The sequence below is a fragment of the Lagenorhynchus albirostris genome, chromosome 19 (assembly GCF_949774975.1).
Source record: "Lagenorhynchus albirostris chromosome 19, mLagAlb1.1, whole genome shotgun sequence".
NCBI classification, from domain to species: domain Eukaryota; kingdom Metazoa; phylum Chordata; class Mammalia; order Artiodactyla; family Delphinidae; genus Lagenorhynchus; species Lagenorhynchus albirostris.
This window is the reverse complement of record NC_083113.1, coordinates 14236521-14255610: the sequence shown is the minus strand read 5'-3', so window position 1 is coordinate 14255610 and position 19090 is coordinate 14236521. Positions and strand designations below refer to the sequence as shown.

The window sequence follows — 19090 nt, the reverse complement described above, 5'->3', positions numbered from 1 at the left end:
CCTGGGCCACTGGTGACCCTGGGGCTGGCTGTGGGCATGCCTGGGTCTGTGTGAGGGTCTCATGGTGTAACTCTGTCTCAGGAGCGCTCCTGGATGTGTGGAGGGTCCTGGGGCCTGCCTTCCTAGTGAGTCCAGCCATACGGAGCATTTGTGGGGTTATGTGTGTGTGAGCATGTGGCTGTGTTTCTAGGTGGTGGCTGAAGTCCGTATCATTATGTTATTTGGCTCCCCCAGGATCCTTGTATGTGACTCTGGGTCTCTCTGGAGTCCCTCCATCTCAGGGGTGAACGGGTCTTTACGTTGTTTGTGGAGGGGCCCCGGGTCCTTGACTTCTTGGGGTCCCAGCCGTGGGTCCCCAGTGTTGCGGCCCTTTCGTTCTGAGAACTTCCTCTGAGCCAGGCCCCTCTTAAGACTGCTTTCCCCACCTCCTCCCATGACACCTCCCAGTTGCCTCCGGCCCACTTGCTGAGGCTCGGGGTGGGATGTTCCCTCCTGCGCCCAGGCCCCTGTACAGCTGCCAGCAGGGTACCCGGGTAGTGTGGGGCAAGCGGCTGCTCCGTCTCGGGCTGCTTGGGGACTTTTCCATGCAACCAGTGTGTGTGTTCTCGTGTTTCTGTGGTTGTGTGGCTGGATGTCTGTTTTGCATGTCTGTGTCAGTCTCTGAGGACAGCTGTGCACTGTGGAGCAACTTCATTTGCTTCTGTGTCTTGGGGGTGTGTGTGTGTGTGTGTGTGTGTGTGTGTGTGTGTATGGCGGGGAAGGGCTTAGGTTGGAGGGGCCTGGGAGGCCACTGGAACCTCTTTTCTACCTGTTGCCCCCTCCCTCCTTCCTGCCCCACCTCAGGGGAGGAATGAATGAAGTCGAATCTGATTTCCCCAGTCCCTGGGGGCTCGCCCACACTCTCAGGTTTGTTGTGGCATCCATCCCCACCCTGGGCACCTCTGGGGGGTGAGGGACACCAGCAGTGCCCTTTGTGTCTGTGCTCTATTGAGCCTGGCCAGGCGGGGAGGGGGCACCTGAGCCTGGGGCTGCCACAGGAGCCGCCTGGCCTCCCTGGGGGCTTAGAGCACCTCGGGGTAAAGGAAGCGCCATCTGTGCATTCAGCCACTCTCTGAGCTGTGCCTCGCCCTGTGCTGGGCAGGGCCGGGGACACAGGGTGGCTAAGAGGGCCCCAGGCCCTGTCCTTTGGGAGGGCAGGGGTCATCAGAGCATGATGGGGGCCCATTATGCTCCCCCATCCCAGCCCTGGAGAAGGACAGTCTTAAACAGAGGTAGTCAGACTGGCACATTCGCTCTGGGAGACCGTGCTCAGCATCCTCTGTCCTTTACTTGTTCCTTCCTTTGTTCGTTCGGCAGCAGCAGCAGTGCCAGTAATGGTAACAGCAGCTAGGCTGTAGCAGTGAGGGCCCACTCGGCGGCAGGCGCTGTTCTGAGCGCTTGGCATGGGTCATCTGGTTCGCTCGTCCAAACACTCCCAGGAGATAGGGACCATCGTTACCCCCAGTTTGCAGGTGAGGACACGGAGGCCCAGAGTCACTTGCTCACGGGCACACAGCTTGGCAGTGGTGGAGCGGGCACGAGCCTGGGCCGTCCGCTCTTACGCGTCGGCTGCCTTCCGAGTCCTTGTCCGGCACTCAGTGCAGAGGCCTGCTGAGGGGAGGATGGCGCTTACGTGGCCAGAACACGAGAGCAGGCTGCTCGTCACTTCCCACATGCGACTCCAGGCCCTGCTCCCCAAGGCTCGGGTGGCCCTCGATCTGTGTCTTTTCATGGGCTTTCACCCATCGTGGGGAGCGCGGATCTCTGGCGGCACACCCCCTGTATGATGTTCTTCTTGCTTCTGGCCAAAATGTACCACCACTTCCTCCAGTTCCCAGCCTAGGCCGTGTGGTGGGGAGGGCCTGGGGAAGTGGGCTCACAGCCGGGCGCTCCTTGTGTTTGGAACACACACCAGGTTATTCACTGAATAGCTGGATTCAGTCTCTAAAGAGGCTCAGTTCCGTCACAGGCATCAAGGTCATACTTCCAGGCAGTGTGGACAGTGTGGACAGGCCTTGGGGACTCCTGGCCGCCCTCTGCCCCACCACCCTTCCCTGCACCTCCTCAGGGTCCAGCCTCATCGCTTTGGCGATGACATCACTCATTCGTTGCACAGATATTTACCAGGTACCTGCTGTGTGCCAGGCCCTGCTCTAGCTGCCAGGGGTACGACAAGAATGAGACAGACAAAGGTATATAATGCCAGATGATAATAAATGCCACGGAGAAGTATAAAGCAGGGGTGCAAATTTTGTCAGGGGGTCAGGGAAGGCCTCCCACAGGAGGTTTTCTTTGCACTGAAACCTGAAGATCAAGAAAGGGGAGCCATGCAGCTCTGGGCAGAGGGAACAATGGGTGCAAAGGCCCTGAGGCTGGAACAAGCTTGATGTGTCCAAGACTGCAAAGGAGGAGGCCAGCGTGGCTGGGGTGAAGTGCAGGGAGGAGATGGGGTCCCTTGGTGGCAGGGCCCAACTGGGCAGGGCCTTGCTAAGTCACGGTAGGGAGTTTCATCCAGGTGGGGAGCCCTGCAGAGTTTTGTTTAACATTTCTTCAGATTCCCTACTAACCACAGCAGCCTTTCTGATCTTGGTTTTGGTCATCGGAAGCAGAGTTGTCTCTGTTCATGTTCCTGTCCCATAAACCTCTGAGGTCCTTTGTCTGGAGTAGAAGCTTTGGCTGGAGCCAGGGCTGATGGGAAGCGGGAGGCTTAAGGGGGCAGTGACAGGCCTTCTCCGTGGGTCAGTCGACGCTTTTGTGCCCTGGCGCTGGGCAGCCCTGGGCAGTGACTTCTCCTCTCTGGGCCTCAGTTTCCTAGTTTGGGAAATAGGAGGGAAGAGGACTCTCCACCCACACACCCAAGAACCACTGGGAGGGTTCACTGTGGCCTGGTCTGCATGCCTGGTGCAGGCATAGGCCAGAGTCAGCGCTGAAACACGTGTGTCCCCTCCATCCACCCAGCAGCCACTGAGGGGAGACCTGGGATCCAGCCTGTAACCAACCAGAGCATTGCTCCTGCCTGCACCGAGCCACCGACTTAGCAGGGAGACAGCAGACACAATCATAACCATACAACATGTTAGGTGATGCTAAGGGCTGGGAGAGAATGGACTGGATGCCAGGATGCCAGGCTCTGGGGGATGCAGCGACGGGCAAGACCAGACCAAGCCCCTGCGCCCGTGGAGCTCACGCTCCAGCTGTTGCAAAAGGTGGTGTCAGTCCTCAGCAATCCTGCCGTCTCAATCTCTACAGGGTGCCCAGAACCTGCCTATTCCTTCCGCCTCCACAGGCTCCACGTGGTCCCGTCCACCCTCTTCTCCTGCTGGACTGTCGCCTCCTCCTCCTCCCAGGTGTCCCTGCTCCTGCCCTGCCCCCACACGCAGCCACCGGGAGCCTGTGAACACCTGAGTCTGGCCACATCCCTCCCCTGCTCAGAACCTTCCTGTTGCTCCGTCTCACTCAGGTAAAAGCCAGAGTCCTGGGGATTTCCATGGTGATCCAGTGGTTAAGACTTTGCCTTCCAATGCAGAGGGTGCAGGTTTGATCCCTGGTCGATCCCTGGTCAGGGAGCTAAGATCTCACATGGCTCACAGCCAAAAAACCAAAACGTAAAACAGAAGGAATATTGTAACAAATTCAATAAAGACTTTAAAAATGGTCCACATGGGGCTTCTCTGGTGGCGCAGTGGTTGAGAGTCCGCCTGCCAATGCAGGGGACACAGGTTTGTGCCCCGGTCCAGGAAGGTCCCACATGCCGTGGAGCGGCTGGGCCCATGAGCCATGGCCGCTGAGCCATGGCCGCTGAGCCTGCGCGTCCAGAGCCTGTGCTCCGTGACGGGAGAGGCCCCAATAGTGAGAGGCCCGTGTACCGCAAAAAAAAAAAAAAATGGTCCACATAAAAAAATTTTTAAAAAGCCAGAGTCCTACCCACGGCCCACAAGTGCCTACACAATCTGCCCTTCTCTCTCACCTCACTCACCCGGCCCCAGCCACTCGGCCTCCTCTCTGCTCTTCGGCCGCATCAAGCACGTTCCTGCCTCAGGACATTTGCACTGGCTGTTCCCACTGCCTGGGTGCTCCTCCAGCTACCCACAGGGCTCCCTCTCCTCTCTCCACTCGGGTCCCTGCTCAAGCGTCACCTCCTCAGCAAGGCCCTCCCTGACCACTTCACTGAAAATTCCCACCTCCCCTCACCCTGCACACCCTCCTGATCCCTGCTGTATTTTTCTCCTCAGCACTTACCACCTGACTTACTAGCTATTTTTCTGATTTATCTCATTTATTGACTGTCTCCTTTCCCCTAGGATGTGAGCTCTGCAAGGGCAGGGATATTCCTGACGCTCCTGGCGCCTCTGCCCCAGGCCTGGCAGAGATCAGTCCTCGGTAGACATTGATGATTGGATGGAGGGGTGGGGGGCTGAGTGTGATGGATCATTTGTGGGTAGAGTAGGTGTTTGCCAAGGAGGGGCTTGAGCACATGTCAGTCCCAAAGCGTGAGGCAGGGTCTGGGGACAAGGTGCCAGAGGGTTCCTTGGTGGAACTAGGCTCAGGGCAGGAGGAGAATGGGGGGTGGGGGTGGGGGACACGCAGGTGGGCCGCAAGAACTGAGCAAAGGTGTGAAGGAGGAACGGTGTGGGGTTTCGGGGGGCAGCGAGAGCCTGCCATGGGCTGCCACGTTAAGACTCCCCCTCCATCATCAGAGCACCGCCCAGGGAGGTAGGCGGTAAACTGAGGCAGGGAGGGGGCTTCTGGAGCTGGTGGGTGGAGATCACGGCAGAAGGGTGGGCGGGAACCAGCGGTGGAAGCGCTGAGCGCAGGCTGGGACCAGTGAGGCCTTCCTCATCGCCCCCTTCCTGCTTTAGTTTCATTTTGGTGACTAGGAAGGGGTGGCCGTGGCCCCTGCCGCATCCTCTGCTCTGCCCCTGCGCCCTGGGGCCCTGGCTGAGTCAGCTCCCTCCACTGCCGGGGTGATGGGGGGGCAGCTTTATTCAGGGCTGCTGGAGCAGGTGGAGGGCAGGAGGGAAGGAGCCCTCTACACGCGCACGCACACACACTCCCTTGACCGTGTTGTCACACTAGCAGATCTGGCTCTTCCACGTGCGCTGATTTCCTTGGTGGGGAGGGCGGTGCCATTTTCGTGTCATGAAAGGTCTGATGGTGGAACACGTGAGAGCGTGGGGGTGACTGGGAAATTGGAAGCTTTTGCTAGGACAGGTCGGAAACTGCCCGTCCCACATGTGAAATAATTCAAAAGACTTTTTTTTTAATTGAAATAAACATTTTAGAGTAGGATGGAAATGTGCCTGCATTTGAGGGATCAAGCACTGGGCTTCGGAGGCACCTATGCCCCGGCTGGGGGCTGCAGACTGCACCCTGTCCTCCTTTGGGCCGTGTCGCTGGGGTCACTGCTTCACCCTCTGCCTCTGAGTTCCAGGCGTTTCTCTGCCAGAGTTTCACAGGTACTGCCTGGGCAGAGTCTGAGGTGTCTGAGCAGGGGTGTAGCATAGCGGGTACAGGCGAATGTGTTCGTTCACCAAGTGTTCCTTGAGTGCCTGCCACGCGGTGTTGTAGGCATTGGGGTACAGTGGGGAGCAAGACAGAGGACAGGCCCTGCGCTGGTGGAGCTGACATTCTGGTGGAAGAAGCAGACACTGAAGAAGCTCACGCACGCAAACACATACACACACAGTATATGGTGAACGCAGTGAGGAAAAGTAAAGCAAGGAAAGGGGCATAGAGGGTGGTAGGACAGGAACAGGGACATTTGTGTGCAGACGTGGGTGGAGGGAAGGAGTGAGGGAGCCATATGGAGATCACTGAGAAGAGAGTTCCAGCACGGGGTGGGGTGGGGTGGGGTTGTAAGCTGCCAGTGCAAAGGCCCTGAGGTGGGGTCATGTCTGACGTTTGAAGAACAGTGAAGAGGCCAGAGTGGCTGGGGCAGAGTGAGCGAGGGGCCGTGTGGGAGGAGAGCTGATGGGCAGATCTCTCAGGACCTCGTGGGCCACGGGGAGGAGTTTAAGGATGTTGACTCTGTAGTGGATCAGACTGTCTTCCAGGCCCACCTCTGCTTGATGACCTTAGCGAGAGATTTCACCTTTGTGAGCCTCAGTTTCCACATCTGCAAAATGGGAGTGAAATAGCCACTCCACCTAAGTGCCGGGGAGCCGGTGAGCTCAGCATTGGCATCTGCGCAGGGTCATGGGCCCCCCATGGTGGTGGTGCTGGTGGTGGTGGTAGGGGTGTGAGTACTGGGGCTAGCCTCAGTAAACCGCATTTGGGGTGGGGACTGGTGCTTGGACAGCTTTTCTGCTGCAGACCGACAGGCCAAAGGCCCGTGGAAAGGGCGAGTAATTCCTTATTCCTGGGTGGGGGGTGGCGGTGGTTGGAGCCCCACTTTGTGCTGCCTCCCACACTACCGCTGGGGGCCTGGGCAGGTTGGAGGAGCTGGGGACCCTCACCCCCAGGTGGGGTCAGGACAGGAGAGGAAGAGCAAGGTCTGGGTGTGGATAGAGAGGGTGGAGAAGGAGGGAGGAATGGTTGGAGGCCAGGACCATGATGGTAATGACAAAAACAGAAGCACCACCGCAGGACAGGTGGGCAAGAGCCTGGACTTCGGTCCCCGACTGCCTGGGTTCAAATTCTAGGTGCCCTGGATAAAGGATTTCCCCTCTCTGAGCCTCAGTCTCCCCACCTGTGAACTGGGGATGATGAGCGTGTCTGTCTCACAGGTTAGCGGTGAGGATGGAATGCGATTAGACACAGGACATCAAGCAGACCCGGGCACACACGAGTCTCCAAGGACCCACCTGCCGTAATTCTGAGAACTGGCGGGGCCCGGGCTCTGTGTTAGACAGGGCTGGAGTCTTGTGTCCACTCTGCTTCCCAAGCTGTGTGACCTGGGCAAGTGGGGTGCCCTCTCTGTGCCTTGTCTTCCTTGTCTGTAACACAAAGCCCAAAACGGCCCCTTTGTCTGGGGTCGGGCATGCAGATTAAATGAGGGACTCCGGGTCAAGTGCTTAGGAGAGGGACCGGCACGGTAGGTGCTCCCTAAGTGTTGGCTGCTGCTGTGATAGTGACCGACATTTACCGCGCGCTTCCTTGCTGTGTGCGCTTGGCCTTGGGGCCAGGCCATCAGTGCCTGGGTTCTCTGTGACTCCTTATAAGAACTCCAGGAAGCAGGTACTGTCATGGTCCTCTTTTAACAGAAGAGGAGACTGAGGCACCGAGCAGCTGAGCTGCTAGCCCAGGGCCATGCAGTGAGCTCCCACGGTGGGTCAGCTCACCCACACTTCACAGGCAGAGCTGGGCTCTTGGCCCTGGGCTGTCTGACCCCTAAATTCTGGGCTTGCTGGGAGCCCCAGCACCTACTCTTTGCCCGCCTCCTCTGCTGCTGGCACAGGCCCCTTTATATGTAGCAGCTCCTCTCCCTTCCGTGGCCCCCATAAAGTCAGGAGCTTGGGGACTTGGTGGGAAGGGGGGTTTCTGGTCGGGGGAGCCGGCAGTGCTTGGAGCTGCCCCAGGGTGGGGCTCCCGCCTGATCATTATAAACACGGTTGGTTCCTCTGTTTGTCCTGCCCTCCATGCAGCGCCCAGAGGGAAGGGCTGGCCCCGGGCAAATATCCGGAGGTGTGCCCCTCTGTCCCCTTCCCCTTCGGGTCACACAGGCAGCTGGGGGCGGGGCTGGGGGCGGGGTGCAGAGGTGGCTTGGGGGTTTACGGCAGGGCTTCTGGGTCGGCTGCCCTGTCTTCCAGGCTGCCTCCTGCCCACCCCGTCTGGATCCTGAGCCCCTCCCTCTCCTGGGTTTAGTGAGGGGTCCTGTGGCTAACCCTATTCGTGCAGAGGGCTTGGAGCTGACTTGGGGCCCGCAGATCCTGGGCTGGGGGGCGGAGGATGGGCAGGCAGAGTGAGAGAGGCCAAGGTGAGGAGTGAGGCTGGGCCCAGGGCCAAATGGGGGCAAATCTGGGAAGGCAGTGAGGAGGTGGTGGGACATGGTATACACATCTGGAGGGATGGAGTGGAGTGGGGAAGATGGGGGAAAGTCAGCGGGTAGGGATGAGGCTAGGAGCTGGAACTGGGAGAGAGTCGAGGGCAGAGAAGCCTGGAGAGAGGACAGGGTAGGTCAGGGCCTCTGGCAGGTGGGCCAGGAATGGAGGCCTGGGCGGGCGGGATAGGCAGCGTTCCGGGGGCTGGAATGCGGGACCGCTGCTGAAGGGGCTCCTGGCTTGCAGGGTAGAGAACGGGCTGGGGCAGAGGGCCCCTCACCCTGGCCAGGCCTGTTCCACCCCAGAGCAGGCAGGGAAACTGGACCCCTGGGGGAGCCCTGGCTCTGGTCACCTGCTGGCCGGGAGGCCCAGGCCAGTTGAGGCAGGTTGGCTGCTGGGTCCCCACCCGCCTCCCACTAGGCGGCTCCTGCTGCCAAACCGGTTCCCCTGGATCACTGCCCACTGATGGCCCTGCCTCTGGCCTGGGGATGGCAGCCTCTTCGTCCTTACCTCACAGAGCTGCTCCGCGAAAGGAGCCGGGAGTGGAACCAGGGGCTGCAGGGGCCGCATCCCAGACACACGCAAGCATCCTTGCTAGGTCACGAGACTCACTGAGCTTGGGGCCGACCCTGTGCTGGGCACTGTGCCAGGCTCTGGGGAGCCAGCCATAAACCAGACAGAAATCCCCACCCAGTGCATTTCCCCTAGTTCTTTGGGTCTTCGTTCACACGGGCCCTCTTCTGGGAAACCTCCCTTATCCCCAGCCTGCCATCCCTCCAGGCTGGGTCTGGCACTCTGTGACCCCAGCGCCGCCCACTCTGGGCTGTCAGGGGCTGTCTCAGTCACCGCAGTATCCCTAGCACCAACCAGCGCAAGGCTGGACACAAAGGAGTGAGTTGTTGCTGAATGAATGAACGAACGAATAATGGACAAATGATGTTTTCTTCCCACTTTACAGATGAGTAACCCGAAGCCCCAAGAGGAGACGTCTCGTGCCCAAGGGCACTTCTAGCACAGCCAGCATCAAACCAGGTCTGTGGGACTCAGGGCCCATGTGTGGGTTGGGGGGCAACACCTGGGCCCCCTTCCCCAGACGTGGCTAGGAGTCATCCTAATCATCAGAAGGGCAAATGCCGACGGGGCCCTCCCTCCGTGTCCCAGCCCTGCACCCAGCTCTGCTCGTATTAACTCATTAATCCTCCCGGCAGCCCTGTGGGGGCTGATCCAGCGCACAGACAGGTTAGGTCACTTGCCCAAGGTCACACGTAGTAGGCGACAGAGAGAGATTTGCACTCTGGCCATCTGGCTCCCCACCCATCATTTCTCTGGTCCCCCTATGGGACACCACCATCACACATGTCCTCTTCGGCCCCTTTGGTTTTTAAATCAGCTCTCATTGAGCATTTACTCTGTGCCGGTGCTGTTCTGAGTACAGGACTGGAGACCACAGGCCCTAAAGACAGGGACTGTTTGGTCTGTTAGTATCTGTTATGAAGTGGCTCTTTCCCCGCTCTGATCTTGGTGAGGAACTTCCCTCCTCTGAGCCTCAGTCTCCTCATCTGTAAAGTGGGCATATAGCAGTAAGGCTGCCTAGGGGTCACGCATAGGACAGGGGCTTGGTAACCATTTGTTGAACAAGTAACCAAAGGTATGTGGTGCTTCCAGCCCAGAGTGCAGGCTGGAAAAGCAGGGATAGTGTCAGCTGGCCTTCAGGAACCAGTCACTGAGCACATACTGTGTGCTGGGCGTGGCCGAGACAAGGGAGTGGGATGCCAGGAAACTGGGCAGGTGAGACCTGGCCTGGGGCATGAAAGTCTAGTGATGGGGGTTTTAAACACTGAACTAGTAAACACAAGACTGAGCAGCAGAATTTCCAGAAGTTAAACATGCTATGAAATGTGATGGAAGGACAGTGGGGAATGGGGACTCCTTTTCTTGGGGTGTTCAGGAAAGGAGTCACCAATGACGGTGAAGGAAGGGAGGGAGGGGACCATGTGTGTGGATACTGGGGAAGAGTATTCCCCACAGAGGGAACAGCCAGTGCAAGTCCCTGAGGTTTGGAAGCCAGTGTGAGTGAGAGGGAGAGATGAGAGCAGAGAAGTGATGGGGCAGGTCGTGTGGGGCGGGCCACGGGAAGACTGAGCTTCTCCCCTGAGTGAGGTGGAGCCACAGGAGGGCTCTGAGCAAGGGGCCTGACTCGGGTGTTCACGGGGTCCCTTGGGCTGCATGTGGGGGACAGACTGGGAAGGGGGCGGGGGGGAGTGGGGAGACCAGGGAGGAGAGGAGGATGGATAGGACCAGGGCGGGGCCGGAGGATCGAGGAGAATAGCACGTTCTGGCGAGCCGTCCCCTCCCACAGGCCTGCCGGCAGGAGCCCAACTCTGCACCCTCACCACGCTGAGAGCCTGGCGCCATGTTTGGGAAGAAGAAGAAGCGGGTTGAGATCTCGGCACCGTCTAACTTCGAGCACCGCGTGCACACGGGCTTCGACCAGCACGAGCAGAAGTTCACGGGGCTGCCCCGCCAGTGGCAGAGCCTGATCGAGGAGTCAGCTCGCCGGCCCAAGCCCCTCATCGACCCTGCCTGCATCACCTCCATCCAGCCTGGGGCCCCCAAGGTATGCTGGTGCCCACCACCGCCTCTCCTGACCCACGCCAACCCCCTTGGGGTGACCCCAGCCCTCAACCCCACACTTGACCCTGCGGCCAACACCTTCCCCTCCCTTGCTGAGCTCCACACAGACACGCCCCAGTCCTCACCTTTCACTCACCCCTCCACCCACTGATCCCTCACTTGGCCTCAACGCTGATGCCCCCCTTACCTTGCTGAGAACCCTACACTGACCTTGACCCTCCGACAGTCCCCCACACCAGCCCCAAGTCGTGCTCCTGTCCTTGGAGGCTCACGCCCTGAGCTCTGTGCTCCGGTCCCCAGCACCACAGACTTGTCCTGGGCCTTCACCGGGCCCTCATCTCAGGACGAGGGACAGACTCGTTCCCTCATGGCGACTGCCCCAAGTGCTCAGGGCTGGGCTGGGGGAGCCCAGAGGGGGCTCCTGACCAGCCCCAGGGTCCAGGCCAGCTTCTTGGAGTCGGTGACACCGGAGCTGAGCCCTGAGGGCCGAGGACGAGGAGTCATTGGGGCAAATGGTGGAGAGGCAGGGCTTTTAGTAGAGGAAACGGCCCACGTGAAGCATTGGGGGTTTTTGGTTTGGGTTTTTTCCCTGCCATCTGAGCAAATGGGCAGAGTTGGGATTTGAATCAAGGTCCGTTTCCAAGGCCCATGTTCTTAACTCCTTTCCTGTCTCCGTGATCCCAGTGCCGGGCGTGGCCTATGGTGAGGCTGGTCTGGGGGCAGGGGCTGCGGCACCCCGCAGCCTGCGAAGCCGGCCTCGGAGCACGGACTTTATCCGAAGGGCAGTGGGAACCAGGAAGGGCCATGGGCCAGGGAACGCAACCCGGGTTGTTCGGAGGGGTGGAGATGGGCCGGCTGGTCAGCAGGCTCAGCGCCAGGGGGCAGGCCCAGGGCCGACTCATCCTGCCCCGCCCCGGGCCAGCGGGGCGCGGAAGCTCTCCCCCAGGGTCTCCAGCTGGCAGCCCACTGAGGCGTTCACGTGCCCCAGGCAGGGGGCTTTTGGATACTTTGAATTCTCTGCCACTGCCTAAAAAAGCAAGAGGCTTCACATCCAAATCCCTATTTCTGGCTTCTCCTGACAGATGGGCTGGGGCCGCTGGAGGGGCAGCTGCCGCCGCAGGCGGGGTGCCAGCTCTTCTGGGCCCGCGCGCCCACCTCAGTTCCGTCCCCTGCCCGGCCCTGTGGCTGCTTGTCTGCTCGTTATGCCCGCACTAGGGCGCTTCCTAAAATCTAGCCCCTGCTTGGCCTGTCAGCCACGAGCCCTACCTGGGACTGTGTCTGCCAGGAGGAAGGGGCACCTTAAGCCACACAAAGGTGCCACACGGGCTGGCACTCTCCTGGGGCCCCTGTGGGCGCTCGTGTTTGCTGCCCTCGGCCGAGAAACTCCCTAGTCCTCCCAGACCCTCCCCCAACCCCCAGGGACTTCTCGACCTCTTATTCCAGCACCAAAGCCTGACCAGGTGTCTCCCTTGCTTCGCTGGGCCCCTGGGCAAGGCCAGGCCTCTAGGCTGGCAGCCAAGCCCAGGAGAGGCCGGGGGCAGGGGCTGGCCCCACAGGGGTACGGCGGCCTGTAGGAGGGTTTTGTGGGATCTGTGTTTTCTGCACATTTGAAGTGGTTCTGGCTTTAGGATGTCTGGCAGCCTGTGTCCCTGCCTGCCAGTGATTGACGGCACAGGGCTGAGGGGCATGGGCTCTGCTCCCCTCAGCCTCCTCCCAGCCTGCCTGCCTTACTCACTCACGGGTTCAGCAAATACTTATTGAGCACCTTCTGCATACCAGCCAGAACAGAAACAGACAGGAGGAAGCCATGGCCTCCCTCACGATCATTGCACTGGGGGAGCAGGCCATGGACAGCTGTACGCATGCTTTACGTCAGCTGGTTTTAAGTACTCTAGAGAACAGGAAAGCAGGGGAGGGGGATAGGGAGTGTTAGGGGCTGGCGTTTCAGACCACGGGCGGTCAGCGAAAGCCTCCAGCAAAGACCTGAAAGGGGGGTGTGTTGGGGAGGGGAGCTCAGGGCAAACTTGGGGGAAGACGTTCCAGGCAGTGCAAACAGCCAGTGCCTGAGGTTGGAGTGTGTCCGGTGTGTTTTAGGAGCAGTTAGGAGGCCCATGTGCCTGGAGCTGAGTCGGGGGCAGGGGGAACCCTGGAGGCTGTGACCTGGATCAGGTGGTGGCCATGGCGGGTGAGGGTGGGTTCAGGACAGGCTTTACACAGGCATTCGCATTTGCCAGCCTTGCTCCTGGGGCACTCCTGCACCTCTGCTTCGGGCCCAAACCTTTCTGACTCTCCCGTTAACCCACCCTCAGCCTCCAGAGGAACAGAGAGCGTGGTTTGGCGTTAAGAGCCCTGGCAGGCTGCAGGGGAGGAACTGCCAGGCTGGGCCCCGGCCCCAGCATCCTGTAATTTGCAGCTCTCCAGGGCTGATTATGGGGTGGCATAGTCTCTGCCCTTCTTCCCCTGCACCCCACAGGGCAGGGACCGCCCCCCAGTCCGGAGAGCAAGAAAAAGACGGGTGCAGCCCACGGGGGGGGGGCGACAGCCTGTCGGATGGGCAGGCTTTCCTCCCGCTCCCCTCCTGCCACCCAAGGCTAGGTGCTGGGGGAGGGGCAGCAGGGGCCTCCCTGCTCCTGCCCGACCCCCTGCCGCCCCGCCCTGTCATCACCCATGGCATTTCTTCATTCCGTCTCTGTCTTGTCTCTGTGTGTGTGTTGTGTTGTCCTGTCCTCGTGTGTCGGATACACGTCCTGTGTCCCCCTCCTCCTTGCCCGGCCCCCACCCCGCCATTGCCCCGGACCCCAGACCATCGTGCGGGGCAGCAAAGGCGCCAAGGATGGGGCCCTCACGCTGCTGCTCGACGAGTTTGAGAACATGTCGGTGACGCGCTCCAACTCCCTGCGGAGAGACAGCCCGCCGCCACCCGCCCGTGCCCGCCAGGAAAACGGGATGCCCGTGGAGCAGGCCACCACGGCCAGAGGGGGCCCAGAGAAGGCGGGCGGTCAAGGCCGGGTCGCCGGTCGCAGCGAGGCGGGTGGCAGCAGTGGAGACAGGCGGCGGGTGGGGCCAGACAAGAGGCCCAAGTCTTCCAGGGAGGGCTCAGGGGGGCCCCAGGAGTCCTCCCGGGACAAGCGGCCCCTCTCTGGGCCTGACGTCGGCACCCCCCACCAGCCTGCCGGTCTGGCCAGCGGGGCGAAAGTGGCAGCTGGCCGGCCCTTTAACACGTACCCGCGGGCCGACACGGACCACCCATCCCGGGGCGCCCAGGTAACTGCTCCCCCTGCCCCAGGACCGCCCCACTGTCCCCTTGCCCGGAGCTTCCCCGTTGCCACCCACCGACTCCAACCTGTGCCCAGCCCACCGTCCATCTGCATCCTGACCACCATGTGTCTGTCCCACAGCCGGGGTCCCCGTCCCTCTGGCCCCTCCACTGACAGCAGCGTCTCTTTTCTGTTGCAGGGGGAGCCTCACAACGTGGCCCCCAATGGGCCATCGGTGGGGGGCCTGGCCGTCCCCCAGTCCTCCTCTGCCTCCCGGCCCCCCGCTCGAGCCCACGGCCCCCCCAGCCCTGGAGTGCTGGGCCCCCACGCCTCCGAGCCCCAGCTGGCCCCTCCAGCCCGCACCCTCGCCGCCCCCCCTGCGCCCCCCGCCCCCGGACCCCCCGGACCCCGCTCGCCACAGCGGGAACCCCAGCGAGTGTCCCACGAGCAGTTCCGGGCTGCCCTGCAACTGGTGGTGGACCCCGGCGACCCTCGCTCCTACCTGGACAACTTCATCAAGATCGGCGAGGGCTCCACGGGCATCGTGTGCATCGCCACCGTGCGCAGCTCGGGCCGGCTGGTGGCCGTCAAGAAGATGGACCTGCGCAAGCAGCAGAGGCGCGAGCTGCTCTTCAATGAGGTGGGCCGCTGCCCCGCCCCCGCCTTCACCTCGCCTCCTGGGGCTCCTCCGCCCCGTGGTTTGAGGGCACATAGGGGTGAGGAGGGGAAAGGGCCTTCGGGGATGGGGTTCCCCAGGGCTGGGTCCTGGGCCCGGCTCCTGTCCTCACTCGTCACACCTCCCCAGGCTGTCTCCTCTGTCCCCACGATACCCATGGCCACGGCTGTCCTGTTCCTGGCCAGGCCCCGAGCCCCAGCTCCAGGCTCCCTTAATCCCCCTGAGCCCCACCCTCTGCGTGCCTTCCAGGCCCCTCATACCCACCAAGTCCCATGCTGGCCCCGAAGCGTGTACTCCAAACCTGCCTCTCCTGGTTCCCTGTCTCAGAGAGGCCCCGCCACTCCTGTCCGCAGGCCGGAGCTCTGGACCTCCCTGGCCCCCACCCCGGCTTGTCAGTCCTGAGCCTGTCACTCCTTCCCCCATCCCCGTTCCTGTCCCCACGTAGCCCATTTGCTGCTCGGCCCTGCCCCCTGGGCATTCCGCACACCACAGCCAAAGGGCTGCCACACACCCCTTTACTGCCCCTTGCAGCGCCCCCTGGTGCCCACAGGGCAAAGGCCTGGCCTCTTGGCCGCGCATCTGAGATCCGCCCCCATCTAGGCCTCGCTTCTGTCTGACCTCAGGCTTTGGCCCTTGGGGGGCTCACTACCAGTGAGCATGTTGCAAAGGCAGACCCCTGGCTCCTTCCCGAGAGGAATCTGTGTTGGGAGCAGCCCCCGGCCTCTGATGCAGGAATCCCAGGAGGACGTCAGGTCCAGGGTCGTCCGACTCTAGCTCTTGCCTCCTGACCTCTCCACACTCCTCAGCTTTGCCCCGTGTAATGTGGCCCCTGTGAGCATCGTGTTCCCCCAGCTCCGTGAGGCTTTGCCTTGCTAGGCCTTCCTGCCCCTGAAATCTCTTCCCCCACCCCCCCACCCCCCACTGCCTTTTATCTGACCTGCCTAGTACCTGCTTGGCCTTCTGGTCTCAGCCCTGTGCTTAGACGCCCTCGTTCCAGCTCCCTCTCCCGACACCAGCCTGGCCATCAGAGCCACTCGCAGCCCAGCTCAGGGCTGGTCAGAGACCAGCGTCAGAAGTGTGGGGTGTGTGCGGGGCGGGAGCACCCCTGGAATAGAGTGCAGACGTCAGGCCCACGCTGCCTTTGAGGTCTCTTGACTTTGGCCGTGGGAGGACAGCCCAGGGGGACCCCGATGAGCAGGAGTGACGGGGGGAAGCAGACCCGCAGTGTGGCAGGGTCCACACCCAGGCTGAGAGGGAGGGGGGAGGGCTCCGGTGGCAGGGGCTGGCCATCCTCCCTCCGCTGCGCCAACCCGGCCTCCCATGCCCAGGTGGTGATCATGAGGGACTACCAGCATGAGAACGTGGTGGAGATGTACAACAGCTACCTGGTCGGGGACGAGCTCTGGGTGGTGATGGAGTTCCTGGAGGGAGGCGCCCTCACCGACATCGTCACCCACACCAGGTACTGCTGGACAGCTGGGCCCTGTGACAGCCAGCCTGCTGTCTCCCCCGGCTCCCCAGGGTGGACCTGGGCCCCCTCAGACCTCTCCCACGATAGGACTGGCCCCCTCCAGACCCCTTGGGGTGGGGCCATGTCCCCCTCAAAGCCCAGGGTAGTGTTGTGTCCCCCTTAAACCCCAGGGCGGGGCCCTGTCTGTCCCCGTCATTCACCCACCCACCCCCGCAGGATGAACGAGGAGCAGATCGCCGCCGTGTGCCTGGCCGTGCTGCAGGCCTTGTCCGTGCTCCACGCCCAGGGGGTCATCCACCGGGACATCAAGAGCGACTCCATCTTGCTGACCCACGATGGCAGGGTGAGGAACGGGGTGGCTTGGCCTTCCCCCGCCTCTGCCCAGCTCTCCCTCTGCTGGTAGGGTGTGCTCTGACCCCCGAGTGCAGTCACGTGAGGAGCAGTAAGTTCCTTCGTTCCTTGGGCAGCAGTCCAGAGTCAGGGGTCCACGTGAGTGCGGCCTCTGCCCCTGCGGTCAGGGGCTCAGGCTGGCGGGGCTCTGCCGTCAGCACGGGCCGTTGGGAACTGTAGGCTAGCCCTGGGCCCAGAGAGGGGAGACTCCATTTGGGTGGCCAGCCTCTCGGCCATGTGAGAACCTGCTCCTAGCCTGGCATCCAGGCATGGGCTGTGGACTCCAGTCCCGTCTCCCATCTTCTGGACTGAAGTTCTGAGTCTGAGGTCCATGGGTGGTCCACAGTGACCAGAACCTGCATTTATATTCCAAGAGTGAACATGATTTTCAGTGGGAGGGGGCCCTTGACTTTCACCAAATTCTTGTTGGTGATTTGCCCGCCCTCCCCCAGGAACGTTACGCCAGTCAGCAGAGGCGGGGGGTGGGGGGAAGGCTCAGTGTCACCGGGAGTCTCAGCTGGGGTCCACGAACACCTAAAGGTGTCTGCAGATGTGTCTGGGGGACATGTGTCAGCATGCTCTCTGGGGGTGGGAGGGTCCACAGACATCCTCGAGAGTCCAGATAGGGCCCACAGTTCCAGCAAAGGTATAAATCCTTGGTCTGGGGACGTAGCTGTTGCAGAGGCAGGCTGTGTCCCCTTGTACCCCCCTTGGACACCTGCCAGCTGAAGGTGTGCTTTCTGCCGGGAAGCAGGGGCCCAGGGCACAGCATTGGGAGCCAGCCCCAGTCTGAGTCCCCGCCCAGCCTTTGGTACCCCTGGGACTCGGGCCACTTCCCCCGAGAGCCCCAGCGCAGACCCTGTCACGGAGGCAGATGGTGCGATCTTGGGCAGGTGACACGGCTGAGGGCCCCAGCCAGGAGACAGCAGAGCTCCCCAGAGGCTCTGACCTCTGGGCAGCATCGTGGAGACCCAGCGCGTCCGAGGCCAAGGAATCAATTAGGTAGATGCCTCTGCTCACCCTGCCCCACCAGCACCTCTGACCCTACTGCCTACGTCCTGCTGCAGGTGAAGCTGTCGGACTTTGGGTTCTGTGCCCAGGTGAGCAAGGAGGTGCCCCGGAGGAAGTCCCTGGTCGGCACGCCCTACTGGATGGCCCCAGAGCTCATCTCCCGCCTCCCCTACGGGCCAGAGGTGAGCCAGAGGTGGCCGGCCGTGCCGCTCGGCACTGGTTTACGCTGTGACAGTCCGGAACAGCCAGAGTGCTGGGGGTGAGGGGGCTCAGTCCCTGGGGACAGTCTGGGGGAGAAGTAGGCATGGCTGCGTGCACTCATTGCTGACTGGGCTCTAGTTTGGAGCCAGGCCAGTGCTTAGCTGGGAACAGAATGCTGAGCAGAAGTGGCCCTGGCCCTGGCCCTGCCTGTCAGCCTGGGGCAGAGGCCACAAACTGGCTGACGTGCTCTGAAGATGCTCTTGCGAGCATTTTAAAAAGAGCTCTCACGTGAAAGTCTGCATTTTATCCTCTGTCAGAAAACCAAGAGCTCTGGCCATGTGGAGGCCAAATTCCCACACAGCAACAGTCAGCAGGCGCTGAGGGGCTGCTCCACGTTAGCAAGTGCAGGGGCGCCTTCGTCTTGGCCGTAGTTCCCACCCAGCTCTATTGCCTGCACTGACCTGCTTCACTCCCTGCCGTTACCTGCCTGGTCTTTGAGCTGTGGCCTGTGGCCCTGAGGATTCCTCCAGTCAACAAGGCTTGACCCAGGGCCTGGCCAAGGTGCCCTTGGAAGCATATCTTAGGGGAACCTCAGGCAGGAGTGGGATCACACTGGGAGGGGAGGCTGGGAGGAGATTCTGAGGGACCATCTCAATCAGGACTGCCTGTGAGTGACAAAACTATCTCAAACGGATTTAGCAAAATGGAAAGCTGTGGGTCCCTAGAATTTCCCCCCTGTAGTCTTCACTCAGGCAGGTGCTCCCCTGGTCAGCACAGACATGACCCTGGCAACTCCAGAACACATCACATGAGCCCTACTGTTTTCCTGAATATTTTGGTTGAAGTCTCAGGGTTGACTGTGACTGGCTCAGCTTGGGTCCTGTGCCCGTTCCTGAACCAATTACTGTGTCCGGACTCTTGCCGATTAGGCTACCTGGTCATGCTCCATGGACTGAAGTAGGGGAGAGGGAGTTCTCCAGAGGAACCCAGGGGAAGGAGGGGGGTTAGCAAAAAAGAAGGGGATAGATGCTGCGTGGGCAGAACCCTTCAGAGGGCTCCCTGGGTGAGGAGTGCATAGGGTCCGGCAGGCTAGGTATCAGCGAGGGTGTTCAGGGCCCAAGGATTCGAGGAGCGAAGAGGCAAAGACAGAACCAGGGCCATCCCTCTGTGGGTGTCCCTCGAGCACTGGCCATGCCTGCACAGCTCAGCCCTGCTGCCCCGTCCCCACCGTAGGTGGACATCTGGTCTCTGGGGGTGATGGTGATCGAGATGGTGGATGGGGAGCCCCCCTACTTCAATGAGCCACCCCTCAAAGCCATGAAGATGATTCGGGACAACCTGCCACCCCGACTGAAGAACCTGCACAAGGTGGGCCCCTCCCACAGGCGGCAGGCAGGTGGGGGTGGGGGGACAGGGCTCCACCCAGCCCCGA

The 19090-nt window shown here is 61.3% G+C and overlaps 1 protein-coding gene across 7 annotated transcripts in view; it reads left to right on the top strand.

Moving 5' to 3' along the window:
* The window catches only part of PAK4 (p21 (RAC1) activated kinase 4), a 52652-nt gene that overhangs the window by 32104 nt on the left and 1458 nt on the right, over positions 1–19090 (top strand). For 4 of the 7 annotated variants that reach the window (XM_060130513.1, XM_060130509.1, XM_060130511.1 and 1 more), the window contains exons 2-9: positions 8977–9050; positions 10378–10635; positions 13455–13916; positions 14109–14549; positions 15914–16047; positions 16273–16399; positions 17514–17639; positions 18892–19026. In XM_060130513.1, the coding sequence (XP_059986496.1) occupies positions 10432–10635; positions 13455–13916; positions 14109–14549; positions 15914–16047; positions 16273–16399; positions 17514–17639; positions 18892–19026 (1629 nt within the window). In that variant the 5' untranslated portion in view covers positions 8977–9050; positions 10378–10431. Of the gene's footprint in view, positions 1–3325; positions 3500–8976; positions 9051–10377; positions 10636–13454; positions 13917–14108; positions 14550–15913; positions 16048–16272; positions 16400–17513; positions 17640–17975; positions 18220–18891; positions 19028–19090 lie in introns of those variants that run through there. The other 3 variants (XR_009537002.1, XM_060130510.1, XM_060130514.1) reach the window with 3 other exon arrangements.